Source organism: Sus scrofa, chromosome 7, assembly GCF_054392235.1.
Source record: "Sus scrofa isolate SSC_HxYL_T2T_F1_AM1 chromosome 7, Sscrofa_HxYL_maternal_Yorkshire_Landrace_v2.0, whole genome shotgun sequence".
Classification (NCBI taxonomy): Eukaryota; Metazoa; Chordata; class Mammalia; order Artiodactyla; family Suidae; genus Sus; species Sus scrofa.
Window position 1 is genome coordinate 41,123,253 of NC_139389.1, and position 19,848 is coordinate 41,143,100.

General features: G+C 42.4%; 1 protein-coding gene across 9 annotated transcripts in view; it reads left to right on the top strand.

Annotated features, from left to right (window-relative positions):
- The window catches only part of C7H6orf89 (chromosome 7 C6orf89 homolog), a 40,034-nt gene that overhangs the window by 1,773 nt on the left and 18,413 nt on the right, over nt 1-19,848 (top strand). For 2 of the 9 annotated variants that reach the window (XR_014810025.1, XM_084967942.1), the window contains exons 1-4: nt 1,873-1,950; nt 8,560-8,653; nt 13,392-13,599; nt 14,057-14,270. Coding sequence is in view for 8 of the 9 variants with exons in the window: in XM_084967942.1 (XP_084824068.1) it covers nt 13,411-13,599; nt 14,057-14,270 (403 nt within the window). In the remaining variant the exon portion in view is untranslated. Of the gene's footprint in view, nt 1-1,872; nt 1,951-8,559; nt 8,654-8,780; nt 9,006-13,391; nt 13,600-14,056; nt 14,271-19,848 lie in introns of those variants that run through there. The other 7 variants (XM_013977868.3, XM_084967944.1, XM_013977869.3 and 4 more) reach the window with 7 other exon arrangements.

Consider the following 19,848-nt stretch of genomic DNA (forward strand, 5'->3'; position numbering starts at 1 on the left):
GCACAACAATGCCAGATCAAAGCAGCGTCTGCAGCCTACACCACAGCTTGTGGCAACATCGGATTCTTAACCCACTGAAGGAGCCCAGAGGTCAAACCCACAACCTCATGGATAGGAGTTGGGTTCTTAACCTGCTGAGCCACAATGGGAACTCTGAGGTAACCACTTTTAACCCATTTTCTATCACTAAGAAAACTCTAATACTATAAACCAATCACTGTGAAGAATAGGCACTGCCTCCTTACTTTATGAGCTGCTTTATAAAAATATACCTTTGAGGATTGACCAAATTTTTCCCAGGCCAGGAATTAACCCAAGCCACAGCAGATACCTGAGCCACAGCAGAGACAACACCAGATCCTTAACCACTAAGCCACCAGGGAACTCCCTAAATGCCCTTTATTGAAAAGGAAATTATAGACTTTTACAGAAACATCATTTTTCAAGCTGGAAACATGAAGGTCATTCTTTATCTCTCTGCTCCCTTCAAGCGACACATTATCAAGACCCATCAATTCTTTTTTTCCAAACATCTCCAAATTGTATCCCTTCGTTCCCATTCCCACTGCTGTTTCATACCTTTAACACCAGGATTATTTCAAGAGCCCTTTTCCTGCATTCTCTGCTTTTTGGCTTTCCCCCACTAATCTATCACACACACACACAATCACAAAAACTTTCCTCCCAAAACGCTACAAGATATTGCCACAAAGTATTAGATGTTTTCCCTTTGCTTGTTAAAGTCCCAAATCACTTGGTCTGAACTTGAAGGACCTTCACCATTGACCCCTGACTTCTCCAGCTGGATTTCCTATTTTATTATCCAAGCCTTAAATGTGGCAACAGTCTTCTCACTTCCAGACCTCTGCCCAAGATGGCCTTTCTCCTTGTAATGCTTTCCCAAACCTTGTCCATGCCCTTGTTCCAGCTTCTTCAGAAAACCTCTCCACTCTACAGTAGACTCTCTCCCCTTCTCTCTTCTTGGTCTTTAATTTGGTGTCCCCTTCCATCATTGTCTAACTGCTTGTGTCAAATTTTGTTCTCACCCAGTAGACTGTTAACAGCTCTAACATGTTAGAACTTGGCCTCTTCCAGTTCAGTTCAGCATTCACATAGAGCCTATTCCAGACCAGAACCTGAACAAAGGGAACTTCCAGTGTAATCTTGAGCAATTTAACCTTTCCATAAACCTCAGCTGGTTGGTATGAGGGTAAATGAGAATTGCTGAAGTGGTTTCATGATATAAAGTCTTTTTTTTTCCCCCCCCTTTTTGGCCAGACCTCTGGCATATGGAAGTTCCTGGGCCAGAGATCGACCTGCACCACAGCAGCAATCGGAGTAGCTGCAGTGACAATGCTGGCTCCTTAACCCGCTGAGCCACAAGGGAACCTCTAAAAACCTCTGTAACGTCTGGCACAGAGTACATTCTCAATAAACATTATGAGTGGGCCATATGTACATGTGAGCGATTTATTTGCTTGTCTTTCTTTTAGGTCACAAGAGTAAGGGCCTGCTCACCATTTACGTATCCTTCCCAATCCCACCTCTTAATGCCTAACACGGTGCCAGGCAGGTAGTAAGAGGATCAGCAAATACCCATTGAATGAATCAGTTGAGCTATGAAGTGTGTGTTAGCGAAGGAAAGGCCCTAGCAAGGACTGAAAAGGACCGAATTCAGAGGAAGGACCGAATTCAGAGGAAGAACCGGACGCCAGGGGGAGCAAGAAGGCGTACTTGCCAGACGTCGCGGGAGTTCCCGTGCACTCCGAGGCTTCGCGCGTTTAGCTTCTGGCGGAAGGGCGGGGCAGGAAAAAGGACCGCAGCCTCGGCGCTGGCGTGGGAATTGCTTCCGGGTTACGCGCCCGGAATCAGGAAGTTGTCGGCTTCTTCACGCCCGGCGGCTTGCTGTCTCCGAGGCGGGAGGAGCCCGAGGGGGCACGGTCCCCGCATGTGAGTGACTGGGGCCCGAGGCCGGGAGGGGGGAGGCAGCTCCGTGACAGCCTCGCCGCTGCATCCGTGTATAACATCCCCGTGCAGCCCACCCTTCGCAGCCAGTGCTATTCTTGTGTAGTGAATGGCATTCCCCTTTTCTGATCCTCTGGCGTTTTGCAGACTGACAGCATACCCTACCAACCCCCCCCCACCCCCACCCCGGGTCGACTCCTTTTTTAACGTGGCTCTGCCGAGGAGAGCAAAGCAGGTTCGACTGTGATTAAATTTGTTTCGCAGGCCTCACGGCAGTTTCCAACACAACAATGCTAGCGAAGTCTAGATTTTGCTGCCTTTTTGAAAATTTTCTAATTAAAAAAAATATAATGCGAGTAAATCCCTCGCCTTCCATCCGAAACATCTTTTTCTTTCTTTCTTTGGTCTTTTTAGGGCTGCCCCTGCACCGTATAGAATTTCCCAGGCTAGGGGTCGAATCGGAGCCGCAGCTGCCAGCCTACACAACAGCCACAAAAATGCGGGATCCCAGCCGCGTCTGAGACCTACATGGCAGCTCACTGTGACGCTGGATCCTTAACCCGCTAAGTGAGGCCGGGAATCGAACCGGTCCTCACGGATACTAGTCAGGTTCGTTACCCCTGAGCCACAACGGGAATTCCTAAAACATCTTTTTCTAATAATTGTTAGGAAAGGATTTTTTTTTTTTAATGTGGACTTGGTACATATATGATAAACATAGCATCTCGGATTTCAGGAAGAAATATAACTTATTGACCCAAGTAAATGAGCTGTTAATAATCACCTTTTAGAACAAGGAGATTCGCCTGCCTCATGTTACTTAGTGTTTTAAGACCACTAAGCCTGCAGGCCACACTTTTTCTAGCCTACACAGTTTTGGTATTGGCTAGTGTATTTTAAAGTATTTGGCCATCTCCTTATAATAGGGACTATTCCCAGATACTTACTATTCTCATGTTTTCTGTTTGCTCAATTTGATTGTTCCCATGGTGGAATCTTTATGGACATCTCTCCCTTAACTTTGCTACATTGACGTTTTGACTGATATTTACATCGGCCACCTTGAGTACTATAGGCCCTATTTTTTATTATTTTTCTGCTTTGGACCAAAACAATTTTGGGGACCCAGTTGAATCCATGTTCTTCCACAGCTGTTCTAAAACTCCCACCAAAAAAATGTCCAAGTGTGAAGGTCCTAACCAGTTCACGTAAACTCTTATTAGCTTGATGTTATTTTTTTAAATAATAATAAGAAATAAAATAAATAAACCATTAGTTACATTAAATTCATTTGGGAACAGAATGATCATTTTAGGTCCTTTCTATAAGTTTGTTCAACAGACATTGATAAGATTTCATGTCTCTGAGGTGAATTTCCATGTCTGTTATTAGGTTGTATGTATTATTTTCTCCACTTATCTCCGCTTTCAAGAAACAGTTTAGGGAGTTCCCGTTGTGGCGCAGTGGAAATGAATCTGATTAGGAACCATGAGGTTTCAGGTTCGATCCCTGGCCTCACTCCTTGGGTTAAAGATCTGGAGTTGCCGTAAGCTGTGGAGTAGGTCGCAGATCCTGTGTTGCTGTAGCTCCGATTTGACCCCTAGCCTGGAAACCTCCATATGCCTCCGGTGTGAGCTTAAAAAGCAAAAAAAAAAAAGGGAAAGAAAGAAACAATTTAGTATGAGAGGGAAACAAAATATCTGTAATACAAAGTGATAGAGTTGTGTTTAAGGTTCAAAGGGCAGAATCAAGTTCGGACTAGAGTTTACTCATTGGGCAAGACACTGGGAGCTAGGTTTTGCAGGCCAAGGAAATGGGTAAAAAAACCAAAGTGATATGAAATAGTATGGCAATGAAGAATGGGAGAGAGGAATGGGAAATGAGACTGAACAGGTAGGCAGTAACCAGATCATAAAGGGCCATGCTAAGTAATTTGGATTTCATCTTATAACAACTATTAAGCAATTAATTTGGGTATTGAGACAAATGTTTTAGATATTACCAATTTATAATCTCTTAACAACATTGTTGGAAGGACACAGTTGTCCTCATTTTATAAATGAAAACTCTGAGGCTTAGAGAGTTTAAACAGTGTCTCTGTTTAATAGATGGAGAATCTAGCATTCACATCCAGCTTTTTCTAACTCCAGTGCCTATGTTCTTAGCCACCATGCTAAATTGTTCCCCAGCATTATATGAGAAGTCAAGGAAGGGGCTTAAAACAGATGAGCAATGTGAACCAATTTGTGTTTTAGAAAAATAACTTGTAGGGGGTGGATCAGACAGGAGATGGAGGATTGGAAGTATAGTGATTAAATATCTCTCTGTGATGGTCTTTGGGAGAGATGGTGAGGGCCTTGACTGCCATTAGTGTAGTGCTAAAGAGAAGGTGATGAATGTGTGAAGTATACAGGATGCAGAATTGAGGATATGGTGATTGGTTCATTGGTGGGGATGAGGAAGTTTTTAAATTTGGAGAACTGGTGTTCCCGTTAATTAAGAGAAGGAATACAGGAGTTCCCATTATATCGCAGCAGAAGTGATTTGACTAGGAACCATACAGTTGTGGGTTCTATCCCTGGCCTTAGTGGGCTAAGGATCTGGCATTGCAGTGAGCTGTGGTACTGGCTGGCAGCTGTAGCTCCAATTGGACCCCTAGCCTGGGAACCTCCATATGCCGAGGGTGCGGCCCTAAAAAAAAAATTTTTTTTTAAAAGCAAATAAAGGAGTTCCTGTCATGGCGCAGTGGTTAACGAATCCGACTAGGAACCATGAGGTTGCGAGTTTGGTCCCTGCCCTTGCTCAGTGGGTTAACGATCCGGCATTGCCGTGAGCTGTGGTGTAGGTTACAGACGCGGCTCGGATCCCGCGTTGCTGTGGCTCTGGCGTAGGCCGGCAGCTACAGCTCCGATTAGACCCCTAGCCTGGGAACCTCCATATGCCGCGGGAGCGGCCCAAGAAATAGCAAAAAGACAAAAAAAAAAAAAAAGCCATGGAAGGAATGAAAAGCTCAAGGACAACTGTGATGAATAACAGCATTCAGGGACATAGACTCTGAGAACAAGAGAATTATGCCAAGGTTGAGAGCACTTGAGGGAGATAATGGGTACAAATGGCAGCTGCTGCAGAGAAGTGAGATAAGGTGATAGCTGAAAAAACGTCCTTTGGACTTGGCACTAAAAAGCCTTTGGTAATGTTAGAACAGTATTGGTGGCATGAGGGGGACAGAAACAAATGGAGATCTGAGAAAGATGAAGTGATACTTTTTTTCGAAAGGAGCTTGGCTTCAAAGGGAGGGAGAGTATGAGCTCTAGAAATCTAGAGAGAAATTTTTTTTGAATGGTATAAACTAGAAAAGGTGAAGATAGCAGATTAGAGATAAATTTTAAAACGTGGGGTTTCCTGCTTCAAATACGTTAATGTCATAAAAGACTAAATCTTAAACAAACAAAAGAGACCCCCCCCCACCAAACCTAGCTCCTGTTGTAGATTTAAGTAGAGCGAAGATAGACAACAGCTAACTGTGATGTGTTATCATTGATTGGATTCTAGACTTCCTTTTTAAAATTTTTCTTTTTATTTTAGGGCTGCACTCATGGCATATGGAAGTACCTGGGCTAGGGGTCCAGTCAGAGCTGCAATTGCCAGCCTACACCACAGCCACAGCAACTCAAGATCCAAGCCATATCTGTGGGCTACACCACAGCTTGTGGCAACAACGGATCCCTGACCCACTAATGGAGGCCAAGTATAGGACCTGCATTAGAGTTCTTAACCTGTTAAGCCACAATGGGAACTCCAGATTCCAGATTTCTAAAAAGCTATATGGCCTCCCCCCATTTTTTTTTAAGTTGTCTGTGGATATTAGATAATGGAGAATTATTAATAGGTGTAGTAACGATGCTATGGATATATAAAATAATACTCTTAGAGAATACATGCTGAAACATTTAAAAGCGATTTCATGGAGTTCCCGTTGTTGCTGAGTGGTAATGAACCCAACTGGTATCCATGAGGATGCAGCTTCGATCCCTGATCTTGGTCAGTGAGTTAAGGAACTGGTATTGATGTGGCTGTGGCGTAGGCCAGCAGCTGCAGCTCCAATTTGACCCCTACCCTGGAACCTCCATGTGCCATAAGTGTGGCCCTAAAAAGCAAAAAATAAAAAAAGTGATTTCATGATGTGTTGCAGCTAACTTTGAAATAGTTCTGTTAAAAAAAGAGAGAAAGCAAATATGGCCAAATGTTTGGTAATGATTGGTGAATCTAAGTGAAGGATAGACAAGTGTTGATTACTGTTTCAGATTTTCTGGAGGTTTGAATTTTTTTCAAAAAAAAAAAAAAAGGTTGAGAGAAAAACAAAAGGAATATTTTTAGAGAGCAAAGAAAATACCAGATTTCTAAATCTCAGTGGGCAGAGATGTCCAGAAAGAGGAATATTAGATTCAAGTGATGATGAGTACAAAAAAGAATAACTTCAGCTGTAAATTTAAAGCACTTATTATAGTTTTATTTTTTTATTACTCAATGAATTTATTACATTTATAGTTGTACAATGATCATCACAATCCAATTTTATAGGATTTCCATCCCACACCCCCAGTGCATCCCCTCACCCCCCAAACTATTTCCTTTGGAAACCATAAGTTTTTCAGAGTCTGTGAGTCAGTATCTGTTCTGCAAAGAAGTTCATTCTGTCCTGTTATCAGATTCCACATGTCAGTGAAAACATTTGATGTTGGTGTCTCATTGTCTAACTGACGTCACTTAGCATGATAATTTCTAAGTCCATCCATGTTGCTAAAAATGCCGTTATTTCATTCCTTTTAATGGCTGAGTAATATTCCATTGTGTATATATACCACATCTTCTTGATCCACTCCTCTGTCACTGGACATTTAGTTTGTTTCCATGTCTTGGCTATTGCGAATAGTAAAGCACTTGTTATAGTTTTAAATTTCTTTTTTTTTTTTTTTTTTTTTTTGTACTTTTTAGGGTGGGATATGGAAGTTCCCAAGCTAGGGGGAATCAGAGCTGTAGTGCTGGCCTACACCACAGCCACAGCAACACCAGATCTGAGCCACGTCTGTGACCTACACCACAGCTCACAGCAACACTGGACCCTAAACCCACTGAGCAGGGCCAGGAATCGAACCCATGTCCTCATGGATACTAGTCAGGTTCATTACTGCTGAGCCACAATGGGAACTCCTAAATTGCTCTTCTTTTAAATCATATCATTTTAGTGTTTTATCAGTTATCTTTCCTTTAAATGTGAAGTTTGTTTTTTCTTAGTGGTTTTTGTTACAACCCAAAGATTACATTTTCCCCCCTTTAGTAGAAAACATCTTCAATTTATGGGAATCATGGATAAATTAGAATGGAATATATTTGTAACAGTAAAGAAGTATCATACTACATGGCTAGCATAATACTAAAGAACCTAGTAGGGGAAAGAAATTAAATATTGCATACTCTGGATATTCCTCCCACTGTTGAAGACTGGGACATATTTAGATGGGCTTTTGAAACATGCTTTCTGAGTGTTTCCCCTTTTATGTTTTAACTAGATGAACCAGTATTGCATCTTAGAGTTGCCTGGCTGTCACAGCTGTTTATGTCCAGGGCGATGTCATATCAGTGTTTAGGACATGTTTATATCAATAGAGGAATTCTGTATTAAACGGAGTAAAGGAGAGGTTTACATTTAGTCTGATCTTTGACCTTGTTTTTTGCTTTAAACATTTTCATCAATAAATTCTATCAGGGTTATTTTATCAGCTATGCCTCTATCCTGTGTTTTCCTAGACAGACCCAGAAGGAGTGGTACAGAAGCTGTCATCAGAGCTGTCAGCTGCCTCCTGAAGTAATCCTTCAGAAGTGAATGGCCCCCTGGCTTACCTCCCCCAGGCCTCTTGAAAGCAGGATTTCTTAACCTTAGCACTCTTAACACTTTGAGCAGACTGCTCTTTATTATGGGGTGCTGTCCTGTGCATTGTAAGATGTTTTTTAGTCTTTACCTATTAGGTGCCCCCTACAGTTTGTGCGTGTGTGTTTATGTATAACTTTATTTGGAGAAAAATACATCATTCACAGTCTATTGCCAGGTGCACTAACATGTGTCCTCCCCAGCCCACCCCCACTAAGAATGGTAGCCTTCTGTTACACAGATTCTTTTGTTTAAGATCAGAAGTAAATATAGGCTAGGAGACTTGCTGCAGGATATTAGTTTCGACTCAGAGAGAGGAGAAGTCCTGGATTTTCCTGCCTGTTCCCTTTCTTTTTCTACTTCTTGGAACTTTGAAGTTCGCATGGAAAAGAAAAAAAAAATTGGAAAATGTTGAGTACCCCTCCAGTTTTGATGACCAAAAATTGTCCCAGGTTCCATGGGGAGCAGGATCACCCCTAGTTGAGAACTGCTCTTCTGCAGCAGTGTCTCCTAATTGGGGGTGTGCCTGCAGTCAGCAGGGAAGAGGTTTGAAAACTTCTGCATCTGGTTCCCACTTCCAAGGTTCTGGCAATTCAGTATATGCTGGGTGGCGCATGATACCGTGGTTTTTATAACTGCTAGTGATTCTACCTGTGCCCTTGCAGGTAGAAGCCACTGTTAAACGAGTCAAGCTTACCGGTCGGAACTCTTCTCTGGGGCAAAGCTCATTTCTGCCAGAGTTGGACATTCTTTCTGGAGGTAAAGGGATTGCCATCAAGCTTCAGCTGATTTCACTCTTTCCCCTCATATTTGATGCTTAGCCATGGCTTTGTGTTTGATTTTTTTTTTTTAAGGGACAAGTTTTTGTTTTTGTTTTTTAATACAGACCCACATGCTGGGGATTGACTTTCAGTAGATTGCAGCAAGGAAGCTACTCTGCAAGGATGACCTAAAAGGGCAAGATTTTGTTGTTGTTGTGTAATTTATATCATATCCACAAGATGCCAGTAGTACCCCTCGGGTGTGACCATCACAAATATCTCCAGACTTTCCAAATATCTTCCCCGGGGGCAGAATTGCTCCCCGTTGAGAACAACTGATCTAACCAATGGCAAGTAATCTAAAACAAATATTCACACAAAAGCTTGTACGGAAACATTTAAGCAGCATTATTCAAAATAGCTCAAGGAGTTCCCATCGTGTCTCAGTGGTTAACGAACCCGACTAGTAACCATGAGCTTATGGGTTCAATCCCTGGCCTCGCTCAGTAGGTTAAGGATCCAGCATTGCCGTGAGCTGTGGTGGTCACAGATGCATCTTAGATCCTGTGAGGCTGTGGCTGTGGTGTAAGCTGGTGGCTACAGCTCCTATTAGACCCCTAGCCTGGGAACCTCCATATGTCACCAGTGTGGCCCTAAAAAGCAAAAAAAAAAAAAAAAAAAAAAGAGCTCAAAAATGGAAGTCACCCTATGTCCCTGAATGGATAAACAAAATGAATATCAATAATATCCATACAGTGGAATATTATTGGATAATAAAGAGGAGTAAAGTAATAATACATGCTACTACATAGACGAACCTTGAAAACATTATGCTAAGTGAAAGAAGACAGTCATGAAAGACTACATATTACACAACTGCATTTATATGAAAATTCAAGGATAGACAAATCTACAGAGACAGAAAGTAGATTAATTAGCAGTTGCCTCGGGGAGGAGGTAGGGAGGAGATGGGGAATGACTTATTAATAGATACAGGATTTCTTTCTAGAGTGACAAAAAATGTTCGAAACTAAACTGGTGATAGTTGCACAACTTTGTGAATATGCTAAAAACTAGCTACTTACAAGTGAAATTGCTGGGTCGTATGGTAACTCCGTATTTTAGTCTTTGAGGAACTACCAAACTCTTTTTGAAAGCAGCTGCACCATTTTACATTGTCATCAGTAGTGTTCAAGAGTTCCTTTGCCAGCACTTGTTATTATCTGACTTTTTGATTATAGCCATCCCTTGTTTTGGTTTTGATTTACATTTCCTTGATGGCTGATGACGTTAAACATCTTTTCATGAGTTTGTTGGCAATTTGTATTATCTTCTTTGGAGAAATACCTATTCACATACTTTGCTCATTTTTAGTTGGGTTTTTTGTCTTTTTGCAATTGATATGTAAGAATTCTTCATGAACTCTGAATACCAATCCCTTATCAGATATATGATTTGCAAATATTTCCCCCCATTCTGTAAGTGGTAGTTTGCTTTCTTCTTCTTCTTCTTCTCTCTCTTTTTTTTTTTTTTTTTTTTGTCTTTTTAGTGCTGTACTTGTGGCACGTGGAAGTTCCCAGGCTAGGAGTTGAGTTGGAGCTGCAGCTGCCGGCCTAAACCACAGCCACAGCACTGCCAGATCCGAGCCACCTCTGTGACTTATACCACAGCTTGTGGCAATGCCAGATCCTTTAACCCACTGAGCAGAGCCAGGGATTGAACCCTCATCCTCATGGATACTAGTTGGGTTTGTTACCACTGAGCCACAATGGGAACTCCCTATTTTACTTTCTTGATAGTATCATTTGCAGCACAAAAATTGTTAATTTTGGTGTAGTCCAATTTATTTTTCTTTTGCTACTTGTACTTCTGGGGTCATATCTAAGAAGTCACTGCCTAATCCAGTATTATAAATATTTCTCTCTCTCTCTCTCTTTTTTTAATGGCTGCAACCACAGCATGTGGAACTTCCCAGGCAACGGATGGAACCCGTGCCACAACAGTGAACCAAGCAACTGTAATGACAGCACAGGATCTTTAACCCACTGCACCACAAGAGAGCTCCCTTTGTTTTCTTCTAAGAGTTTAATAGTTTTAACTTTTAAGTTTAGGTCTTTGGTCTGTTTTGAGTTAATTTTTGTCTATGGTATAAGAGGCCAAGTTCATTCAGTTGCATGTGGATATTCAGTTGTCCCAGTATCTTTTGTTTAAAATACGCATTTTAAAATAGAGTTTACCTGAACCTTGAAATGAAGGACTGTATGATCTTAAAAAAACACTTTGAGCAACAGCAGAGAGTTTGGAGAAAGGATGTGTCCTCTTTGATGTGTGGGGTCCTCCTTTCCTCCCCCCATCCTCAAAGTCCAGATTACCTGCCTGTTAATCCACCATTAGAAGTCTGATTCTGATTTAATTTGTCTTGGGTTGAGGCCTTGGTATGAACATTCTTTGAAAAATTCTAATGGGGAGTTCCCTTCATGGCTCAGCATTTAGCGAACCTGACTAGGATCCCTGAGGATATCGCCTCAATCCCTGGCGTCGCTCAGTGGGTTGGGGATCCAGTGTTGCTATGAGCTGTGATGGAGGTCGCAGACACATCTTGGATCCCGCATTGTTGTGGCTGTGGTTTAGGCTGGCAGCTCTAGCTCCTATTCACCCCCTAACCTGGGAACTTCCATATGCCACAGGTGTGGCCCTAAAAAGAAAAAAAAAAATTGATGTGGAATTTCTGCTGTGGTGCAACAGGGTCAGCAGCATCTTGGGAGGGCTGGGATGCAGATTCGATCCCTGACCAGGCACAGTGGGTTAAGGATCCAGTGTTGTTGCAGCTGTGGCTTAGGTGGCAAGTATGGGTTCGGATCTGATCCCTGGCTGGGGAACTCCATGTGCCTTGAGGCAGCCAAAAAAAAAAAATAATAATGTTCAGACCCTGTGAAGAACTAGTGAAGTAAGCAGTTAATAGTCATGAAGAGCACCAGCGGGAAGGAGTCATTAGGAAGCGCTGTAAAAAGAAGGGCTGGGCAGGGGGGTGTGCTGGCTTGTGGTGGTTCAAGGCTTCCTCCTCTGCTGGAGCTTCGTATCTGTTATCCTCTGCTCTACAGGTGGCAGCATCTCCTTACTGAAGAACTAGAGTAGTATCATGTCAGTACCTTTTGATGCTGGAAGGACTTGGGGATGAAATATGTGAAATAAGAGGACCCTCTGTATTATTTAAAAACAACAACAACCAACAGGAGAGAGCACAAACCTCAAGCACTGTTTTTCCTCCTGTAAATGAAGAGAAAACATTGTTCCATAGCAAAAGCACTTAAAAGAAAAAAAAAAACTTTATTTAAAGTAACTACATGAGGAGTTCTCTGGTGGCTTAGCAGGTTAAAGTTCTGACATTGTCACTGCTGTGGCACAGGTTCGATTCCTGGCCCCAGAACTTGTGCATGCCATGGGCATTGCAAAAAAACAAAAACAGGAGTTCCCATCATGGCGCAGTGGTTAACAAATCCGACTAGGAACCATGAGGTTGCGGGTTTGGTCCCTGTCCTTGCTCAGTGGGTTAACGATCCGGCGTTGCCGTGAGCTGTGGTGTAGGTTGCAGTCGCGGCTCGGATCCCATGTTGCTGTGGCTCTGGTGTAGGCCGGTGGCTACAGCTCTGATTCGACCCCTAGCCTGGGAACCTCCATATGCCACAGGAGCGGCCCAAGAAATAGCAAAAAGACAAAAAAACAAAAAAAAAAAAAAACACTATGTGAACACAAATTGAATTTTGAAATGAGTTATGGATCTTAGGTCTTTTAAGTATATACAGTTCAAACAAAATGCCCTTGGTTGTCTAAAGTTAATATTTACAGAAAAGCATGAGGACTGCAACGCGCTATGTCTAACGTGCTCCCATGCTGTGGTTTTGTGTTGTCTGAAATCCTTCCTCTGCTAGGAACAAAGCATGTCGGCAAGTTCCTCTGTAAATCTTTCCTTCAGTGATCGGTTCCTCCTCTTGTGTTGCTAAAAAGGTTCATCTGATGTGAAAGGAAAGAAATCATTGATCAACAACAATTTGCATTTTTCATTTCTTTTTCTTTTTTTTTTTTTTTTTTTTTTTTTTGTCTTTTTGCCATTTTCTTGGGCTGCTCCCACGGCATATGGAGGTTCCCAGGCTAGGGAATCTAATCAGAGCTGTAGCCACCGGCCTTCACCAGAGCCACAGCAACACGGGATCCGAGCCGTGTCTGAGACCTACACCACAGCTCACGGCAGCGCCAGATCCCCAACCCACTGAGTAAGGCCAGGGATCGAACCTGCAACCTCATGGTTCCTAGTCGGATTCGTTAACCACTGAGCCACAACGTGAACTCCCATTTTTCATTTCTTTTTGCTTTGCTAAATTACCAGTACATGTTTCTTGTGATTAATTTCAGAAATCATTTTGAATGGCACTAGTGTTTCTGAGTCCCATTAGGGGTTTATTGGGCTCTGGACAGGTGCTCCTCAAAGTGTTTGGGAACCATTTGTTACTAGCCCATAGCTAAGAAACTCTTAAAAATTTGTATCGCATCTTGACGTTGTCTTTACATATTCATCGTGTTTTACAAAAGAATTGGTCTGCAGTGGATTGGAAAAAACAGAACTGGTTCTTCCCCACAAGTGGTCAAGAAGGACTGTTCTAAAGGAAGTAACTTTGAGGAGGAAGTAATTTAAAGACACCATCTTTCTTTTTACATTTATTTTTTTTTCTCTCTCTCAGGGATTTTGTATTAGGAGACATGGATCTTGCTGCTAATGAGCTCAGCATTTATGACAAACTTTCGGAGACTGTGGATTTAGTGAGACAGACAGGCCATCAGTGTGGCATGTCAGAGAAGGCAATTGAAAAATTTATCAGACAGCTGCTGGAAAAGAATGAACCTCAGAGGGGGCCACCACAGTATCCCGTCCTTCTAGCCGTGTACAAGGTAAAAGTGTGTTTTTGCTTGGAGATAGCTTGGAACACAAATTCTTTAGCATTCTCCCCCAGATTACTGTTGACTGATTGCACCATTGAACCTTGGTTTTTCTATGAATAAATTGGCCTTTACTCTTTGTTACCATGTGTTATTAGGAAATTCTACTATTTTGGTAAATATCCTAGGTGAAAGCTATGTATTTCTAATTGACCGTATTTGTATATTTTTTGAATGGTGGACATAGCCCCTGGTCCTTATGATAGAAGCTTGGTGAGCCTAGCAGGCTTCACAGTTTTCTCATTCAGGAGTGAATGTAAATGGCTTGTTTATGAACGTGGATTAGTTCTTGAGTATATTGGAAATAGAAGATGCTGCCTGTTTTTTTTTTTTTTTTTTTTTTTTCTTGGCGTTAAAGTATTTTGTTTGCTGGGACACTTATCAATCCATTTCCTGTCTTTCCTTATAGGTCCTCATAACCCTGGGATTAATCTTGCTCACTGCCTACTTTGTGATTCAACCTTTCAGCTCATTACCACCTGAACCAGTGCTTTCTGGAGCTCACACCTGGCGTTCACTCATCCATCACATCCGGCTGATGTCTTTGCCCATTACCAAGAAGTACATGCCAGAAAATAAAGGAGTTCCTTTGCATGGGGGTGATGAAGACAGACCCTTTCCAGGTAGACTGCTGCATTTACTACCTATTAGATGTGGCTTTCTCAGCAATATATCACGAGAAAGGAAGTAACATTTATTGACATCTAATGAAAGACACTTTCCCTATGTTGTCTCATTTAATTCAGTCCTCAGTAAAACTCCATGGAAATAGGTTTTACTACCCCATTTTGCAGATATAGAGACTGAGGCTCAGAGAGATTAAGAAACATGTCGGAGAAATATACCTGGTGGAGCCAAATTCAAGCCCCCTGATTCTAAAACATGCATGATAGGAATGAGTATTTTTGCTCATAGGAGGAATTGGAGTATGTCTTATTCTATTGTTTTCTCTTCTGTGATCCATTTTCATAATAGATATTTTAATAAATGGCTATTGATTTATTGAGAGCATCTGAGTCCAGATCCTCTAACCATCCTTAGCCTGTTGCCCTAGGTTTTTGTCTAGATAACAGCTCTTTTTTTTTTTTTTTTTACTCCTCCTATTTACAGCCACAACTGTGGCATATGGAAGTTCCCAGGCTAGGGTCACATTGGAGCTGCAGCTGCCCTCTTGCACCACAGCCACAGCCATAGCAGTTCCAAGCTGCATCTGTGACCTACACGGCAGCTCGAGGCAACACCAGATCCTTAAGACACTGCGCGAGGCCCGGGATTGACCCTGCATCGTTACAGACATCATGTTGAGTTCTTAAATGGCTAAGCCACAATGGGAACTCCTCTCTCTTTCAATTGAGTCTTTTCTCTCCATCTCACAATTCATTTATGTAGTGCTCCTAAATATACAGTTTTGCCAGTGAGTTTCATATAAGAAACACTTAAGGAGTTCCTTCTGTGGTGCCATGGGATTGGCAGTGTCTTGGGAGTGCTGGAATGCAGGTTCCATCCCCGACCCAACACAGTGGTTTAAGGATCCGGCATTGCCACAGCTATGGCTTAGGTTGCAACTGCAGCTTGGATCTGATCCCTGACCAGGGAACTGCATATGCTGGGGCAGCCAAAAACAAAAAAGAAAGAAAGAAACACTTAAATTTAGGAACAATGCATCAGTGGCAGCATAGGAATTCCTAGTCTGATAGACCATCTGAAGATTCCCTGTTGAGAATAGTGTAATGTGATAAGACTTGACGTTTCCTTTTTGAGAAAGAATAGAGGGATATTTTTTTGGGGGGGGGGTTATTTTGGGGGTTTTTTTTGCTTTTTAGGGCTGTACCTGTGGTATATGGAGGTTCCCAGGCTAGGGGTTGAATCTGAGCTGCAGCTGCCAGCCTGCGCTATAGCTATAACAACACCAGATCCGAGCCTCATTGCAACCTACACCACAGCTCATTGCAATGCTGCATCCTTAACCCACTGAGGGAGGCCAGGGATCAAACCCACATCGTCACAGATACTGGTCAGGTTATTAACCTACTGAGCCACAATGGAAACACCCTAATTTATTTATTGTTTTTTAATCTTAGTTGCTTATCTTATTTGCCGTATGAAGGAATATGTAAATTAATATCACAAAATGATCAGAGAACTTTTTGTGTGACCATGTTCTAAAACCTTTAGACTTTGGCATTACTGTTTAGGAAGTATGTTTTCTCTTCAATGTTATTTTCAGAAAAAAATATAGTAGTTGAAGCTGAGCTTTCTAATCATAATGCCACTCTTTAAGTCAAGACCTAGTCAGTCATTAAAAAAATCATCCCTTGGTTTGGGTCTCCTTTGAAAGCTGTGTTGGTACATTCAAAATCATGGGAAGATTTCCAGAATTATGTTACAATCAGAGGAAGGGAAGCATTGTAAAACAAAAACCCAGCCTCGTAAGTTTTTTTAAAACCAGCTCATATATTTAGACTCCTAAGTTCCAGATATAACTTTCTTGTCTTTATTGGGAAGGTTGTTTTTGAAATGTCATCAACAAAGCTCAAAAAAAAAAAAAAAAAAAAAGTTTCCACCTCCTATCAGGAAGGTCCAGAGCATATAGGGGAAAGAGCCCAAGAAACTTGCCCGTTAGGCAGCCTGTGCTGCTTCCTCAGATGCAGAGTCTCCTTTCCTGTCTTTCCCACACAGCCTCCCTGAAGTCATCTTCTGCTGTTTGGCACAGGAGATGAGGCCAGCAGTTTTTAGGACCAGGTTGATGGCATTTACTTTCCTTCTCTCCATCTTATAAAATACATCTTCTCAGACTATTAGGTTAAGAAGTAATAATCAGTGGACAACAATTGCTTATTCTCTGTCTCAGAGTTTAAAAGTTCAGGAGACTTTGGTGTCTTGTCAACAAGCCAGAGTGTTTGGCCACTCCAAAGGAATATTTTTGCCTTGCAGATGGAGATGAAATGAGTCCTTAGAGCTCACTTGTAAAGAGCGAGCAGAGCCCCAGGAGGGTGTGGCTTTACGTCTTTCATGTTGTTGATTCTGTTAAAGTGCTGCTTTTACCTGTAGATGGGGATATTGTCCTCTTTTCCTATGTGTGATAATTCTGGGACACTGTAGACATAAAACACTGTTAGTTTTACGTAGCATTGGAAGGAAACTTTAGAATGCATAACAGTGTAAGGTGAACAGAAATGTATTGGGGAGAATTAGATATAAAGTGCAAACTGCTGGGCCTGTAAGAAGGCCAGAAAGGTAAAAATATATGTAAATTATCATTCCTATTGTCATGGTACCAAAAGCACCTGCCTTTCAGTTAGGAGTACTTAGCAATCAATACCTTTAAAGTAAATGTGGAGGGAGTGGGGCCTGGCAGGCTCCCCACAGGAAAGCCCTCAGGGGGCATATTGTTTCCTTGAAGGCTGGCCTGTCTTACTTTGGCATTTATAGTTTTTAATTATAACACCCATATATACTAAAGAGACCTGGGACAGTTCTCCCATGCAGTGAGAAAGTGCATCTCTCTATCTGTACTGTGTAATGGGAACTTGATGTGTCTGTGAACTTTCAAGGGAAGGTTTAAGTGGATTTACCAGTATCTCAAGGAGTTTGGAGAACAGCAGATCTTTCATTGACTGAGAACTAAGATAAGGACCTAATTGGATTTAGAGTCCAGGCTGGTGCTCAAAGATGAAGTGTTCAGACCAATTCATTTGCAAATAAAAGAGTAAAGTGAGAGCAGCTCTGTCGGGCACTTACAGTGTACCAGGTGCTGTGCCATGTGTCCTCAGTCTCCACGACAATCGCATAAGGTAGTTAACATTTTTATGTCGTTTTCAAAGGAAGCTGATGTGTAAGGGGATTGACTAATTTAACTAAAGTCTCACATTTAGAGACAAACTTTTATACAAGGAGAATTCATAAAAATAGATGGACCCTATGGTTTGGAATGGTTCCAACACGTTGCTTCCTGAAAGCAAAGCTGTCAGCGAAATGATATCTCGGGTTCCTCCATCCCTGCGGTGTATGAAAGTAGCTCTGGGCCTGTGGCCACTCACACAGGGGACCTGGCCATGGGCACCTTCACCATTGAGACTTCACCCCTGCCTCATGCCCAGGATGCTAGAAGTGCTAAGCAAAACAAGCTGCTGGCGAGTAGCCTGATTAAACACACCGGTGAAAGTCACAGAGACTTTATCACAGGCTTTTCTTGGGTATCTTTCCAGTGAGAAATCTAAGAAATCATGAGGTTATATTTATTTAATCTTTGTTTTTAAGGTTTTTGCAAATTCAGATTACTTGTTTGATTTTTTTTCTCCCCATGGACTTAATCCTTTTTTTTTGCTTTTTAGGGCCGCACTCGCAGCATATGGAGGTTCCCAGGCTAGGGCTCAATCTGAGCTGTAGCTGTTGGCCTACACCAAAGCCACAGCAACGTGGGATCTGAGCTTCGTCTGTGACCTATACCACAGCTCACGGCAGTGCCAGATCCTTAACCCACTGAGCGAGGCCAGGGATGGAACCCACAACCTCATGGTTCCTAGTCGGATTCGTTTCCACTGCACCATGACGGGAACTCCAGTCCTACTGTTAAAGTTTCTGAAAAGTCAAGGTTTCATGCAGTCAATCAGTCAGTGAATGTGTACTGAGACCCTGCTATATACCAGGCACTGTTCTCTTGTGGAGGTAGTCTTGGCTCTGTGCCTTTCTTCTTCCCTAACTTTTTTACCCAAAGAGAGGTGTTTCTTTTGAGGGGGTGGTCCTGGACAGAAAGCCCTTTTTTTTTTTTTTTTGCATTTTGCATTTTGCATTTTGCTCTTTGCCAGGTTAATAGTCTGTGTAAAAGGACTCTCTCCACTCTGTATTCAGAATTCCAGGGTAAGTTCTGGTTGTCCACAGAGAGCCAGCCTGAGCACGTTTTCTTTGTAAACAACTCAGGCCCTCGGGCTCACCGCTGTTGTGCAGAGTGCCCAGCTTGCAGAGATGGTCTGGAAGTTGCAGTTTCTGCCTCTCTTAACTTCAAGTCTGTGTTTTGTCTGAGAGACTTTTTTGACATCTCAAACAGCGAAAGGATTCCATAATCACAGTGAGAATTTGGAATACAGTTGTGGGGTTTATTGAACTCTTTATATGTGGAGTTTCATTTCTCTGTCATGCTTTCTTTTTTAGTATAAAATGCTAGTATAAGAAAGCCATCTGGACTAAAGAAGCCTTGGAAATCAAAAGAAAGTTAGCAGGTTGCTCTCCACCTCCCATTGGCCTTTCTGTCTAGTGTGGGACGAAGAGTGGATGGGAACAGAGGAGTGCTGGAAAGAAGCGAGGTGCAGCATGTTAGGTCATGAGGAAGAGCTTGGACTGGGGTGGCATGGCAGGGTCTGCTGCGTGCTGTTGGCTGTTTTCCAGCTCGCTCTGTAGCACATTGGCTCCAGCCTGTTATACAGAGCACACATCAGATAAAACCTTTTCAGATAGATGGAGGCCAAGCTGAAGTCTGGACACTTCTCCTTTTGTTATTGGAAATGCTATGAGAAGGGGACGAAGAGCCCCACTTGTACACTGGACCCTGCTCCCAGATACTACCTCGCCGCTGTTCGGTCCCTTCCCACCCAGTATAAGCACATTCTATATTCACCTTGACGACAAAGCTTACAGAGGAATCAAAAGTAGCTCTTCCTCTAGTTGGGTTCGTTTCTGCTGAGCCTCAACAGGAACTCCTAAATTGTGCACCTTAAACGAATGAATTTTCTGGTATGTGAATTCAGTCTCGATAAGGCTGTTTTGTTTTTTAAAAATGTATGAGCTACACAGAGCAAAACAGTACCCTTTCCCTCCTGTCCGGCACTAGAAGCCCCCAGCACAGGCTTTCTCAGCAGCCTCTGTCCTCACCTCGCTGGCCCCACTGCCTCCTGTGCTCTTCCCATGCGCTGTGGAACCTTGCTGCTCTGAGGACTCTCAGTTTGCTTATCTATAAATTGAGAGTGTCAATGCTGCAATAATTATAAAGAGGAAACTACATAACCTGCGAAAATGCCTAGCATCAGGCTTGGCGCTTAGCACGTTAGTTTTCCTTCCCCCTCCCTCATAAGTCCTTTGGAAACTGAAATGCTCCGTATGTGTAGCATGTTATGATTATTTATGCCTCATGGTATGTCCCTTACTCAGAGTTCTTGTATTTTGGCAAGAATTCACCGTATTTGACCTCTAGTAAGGAGCATTTGA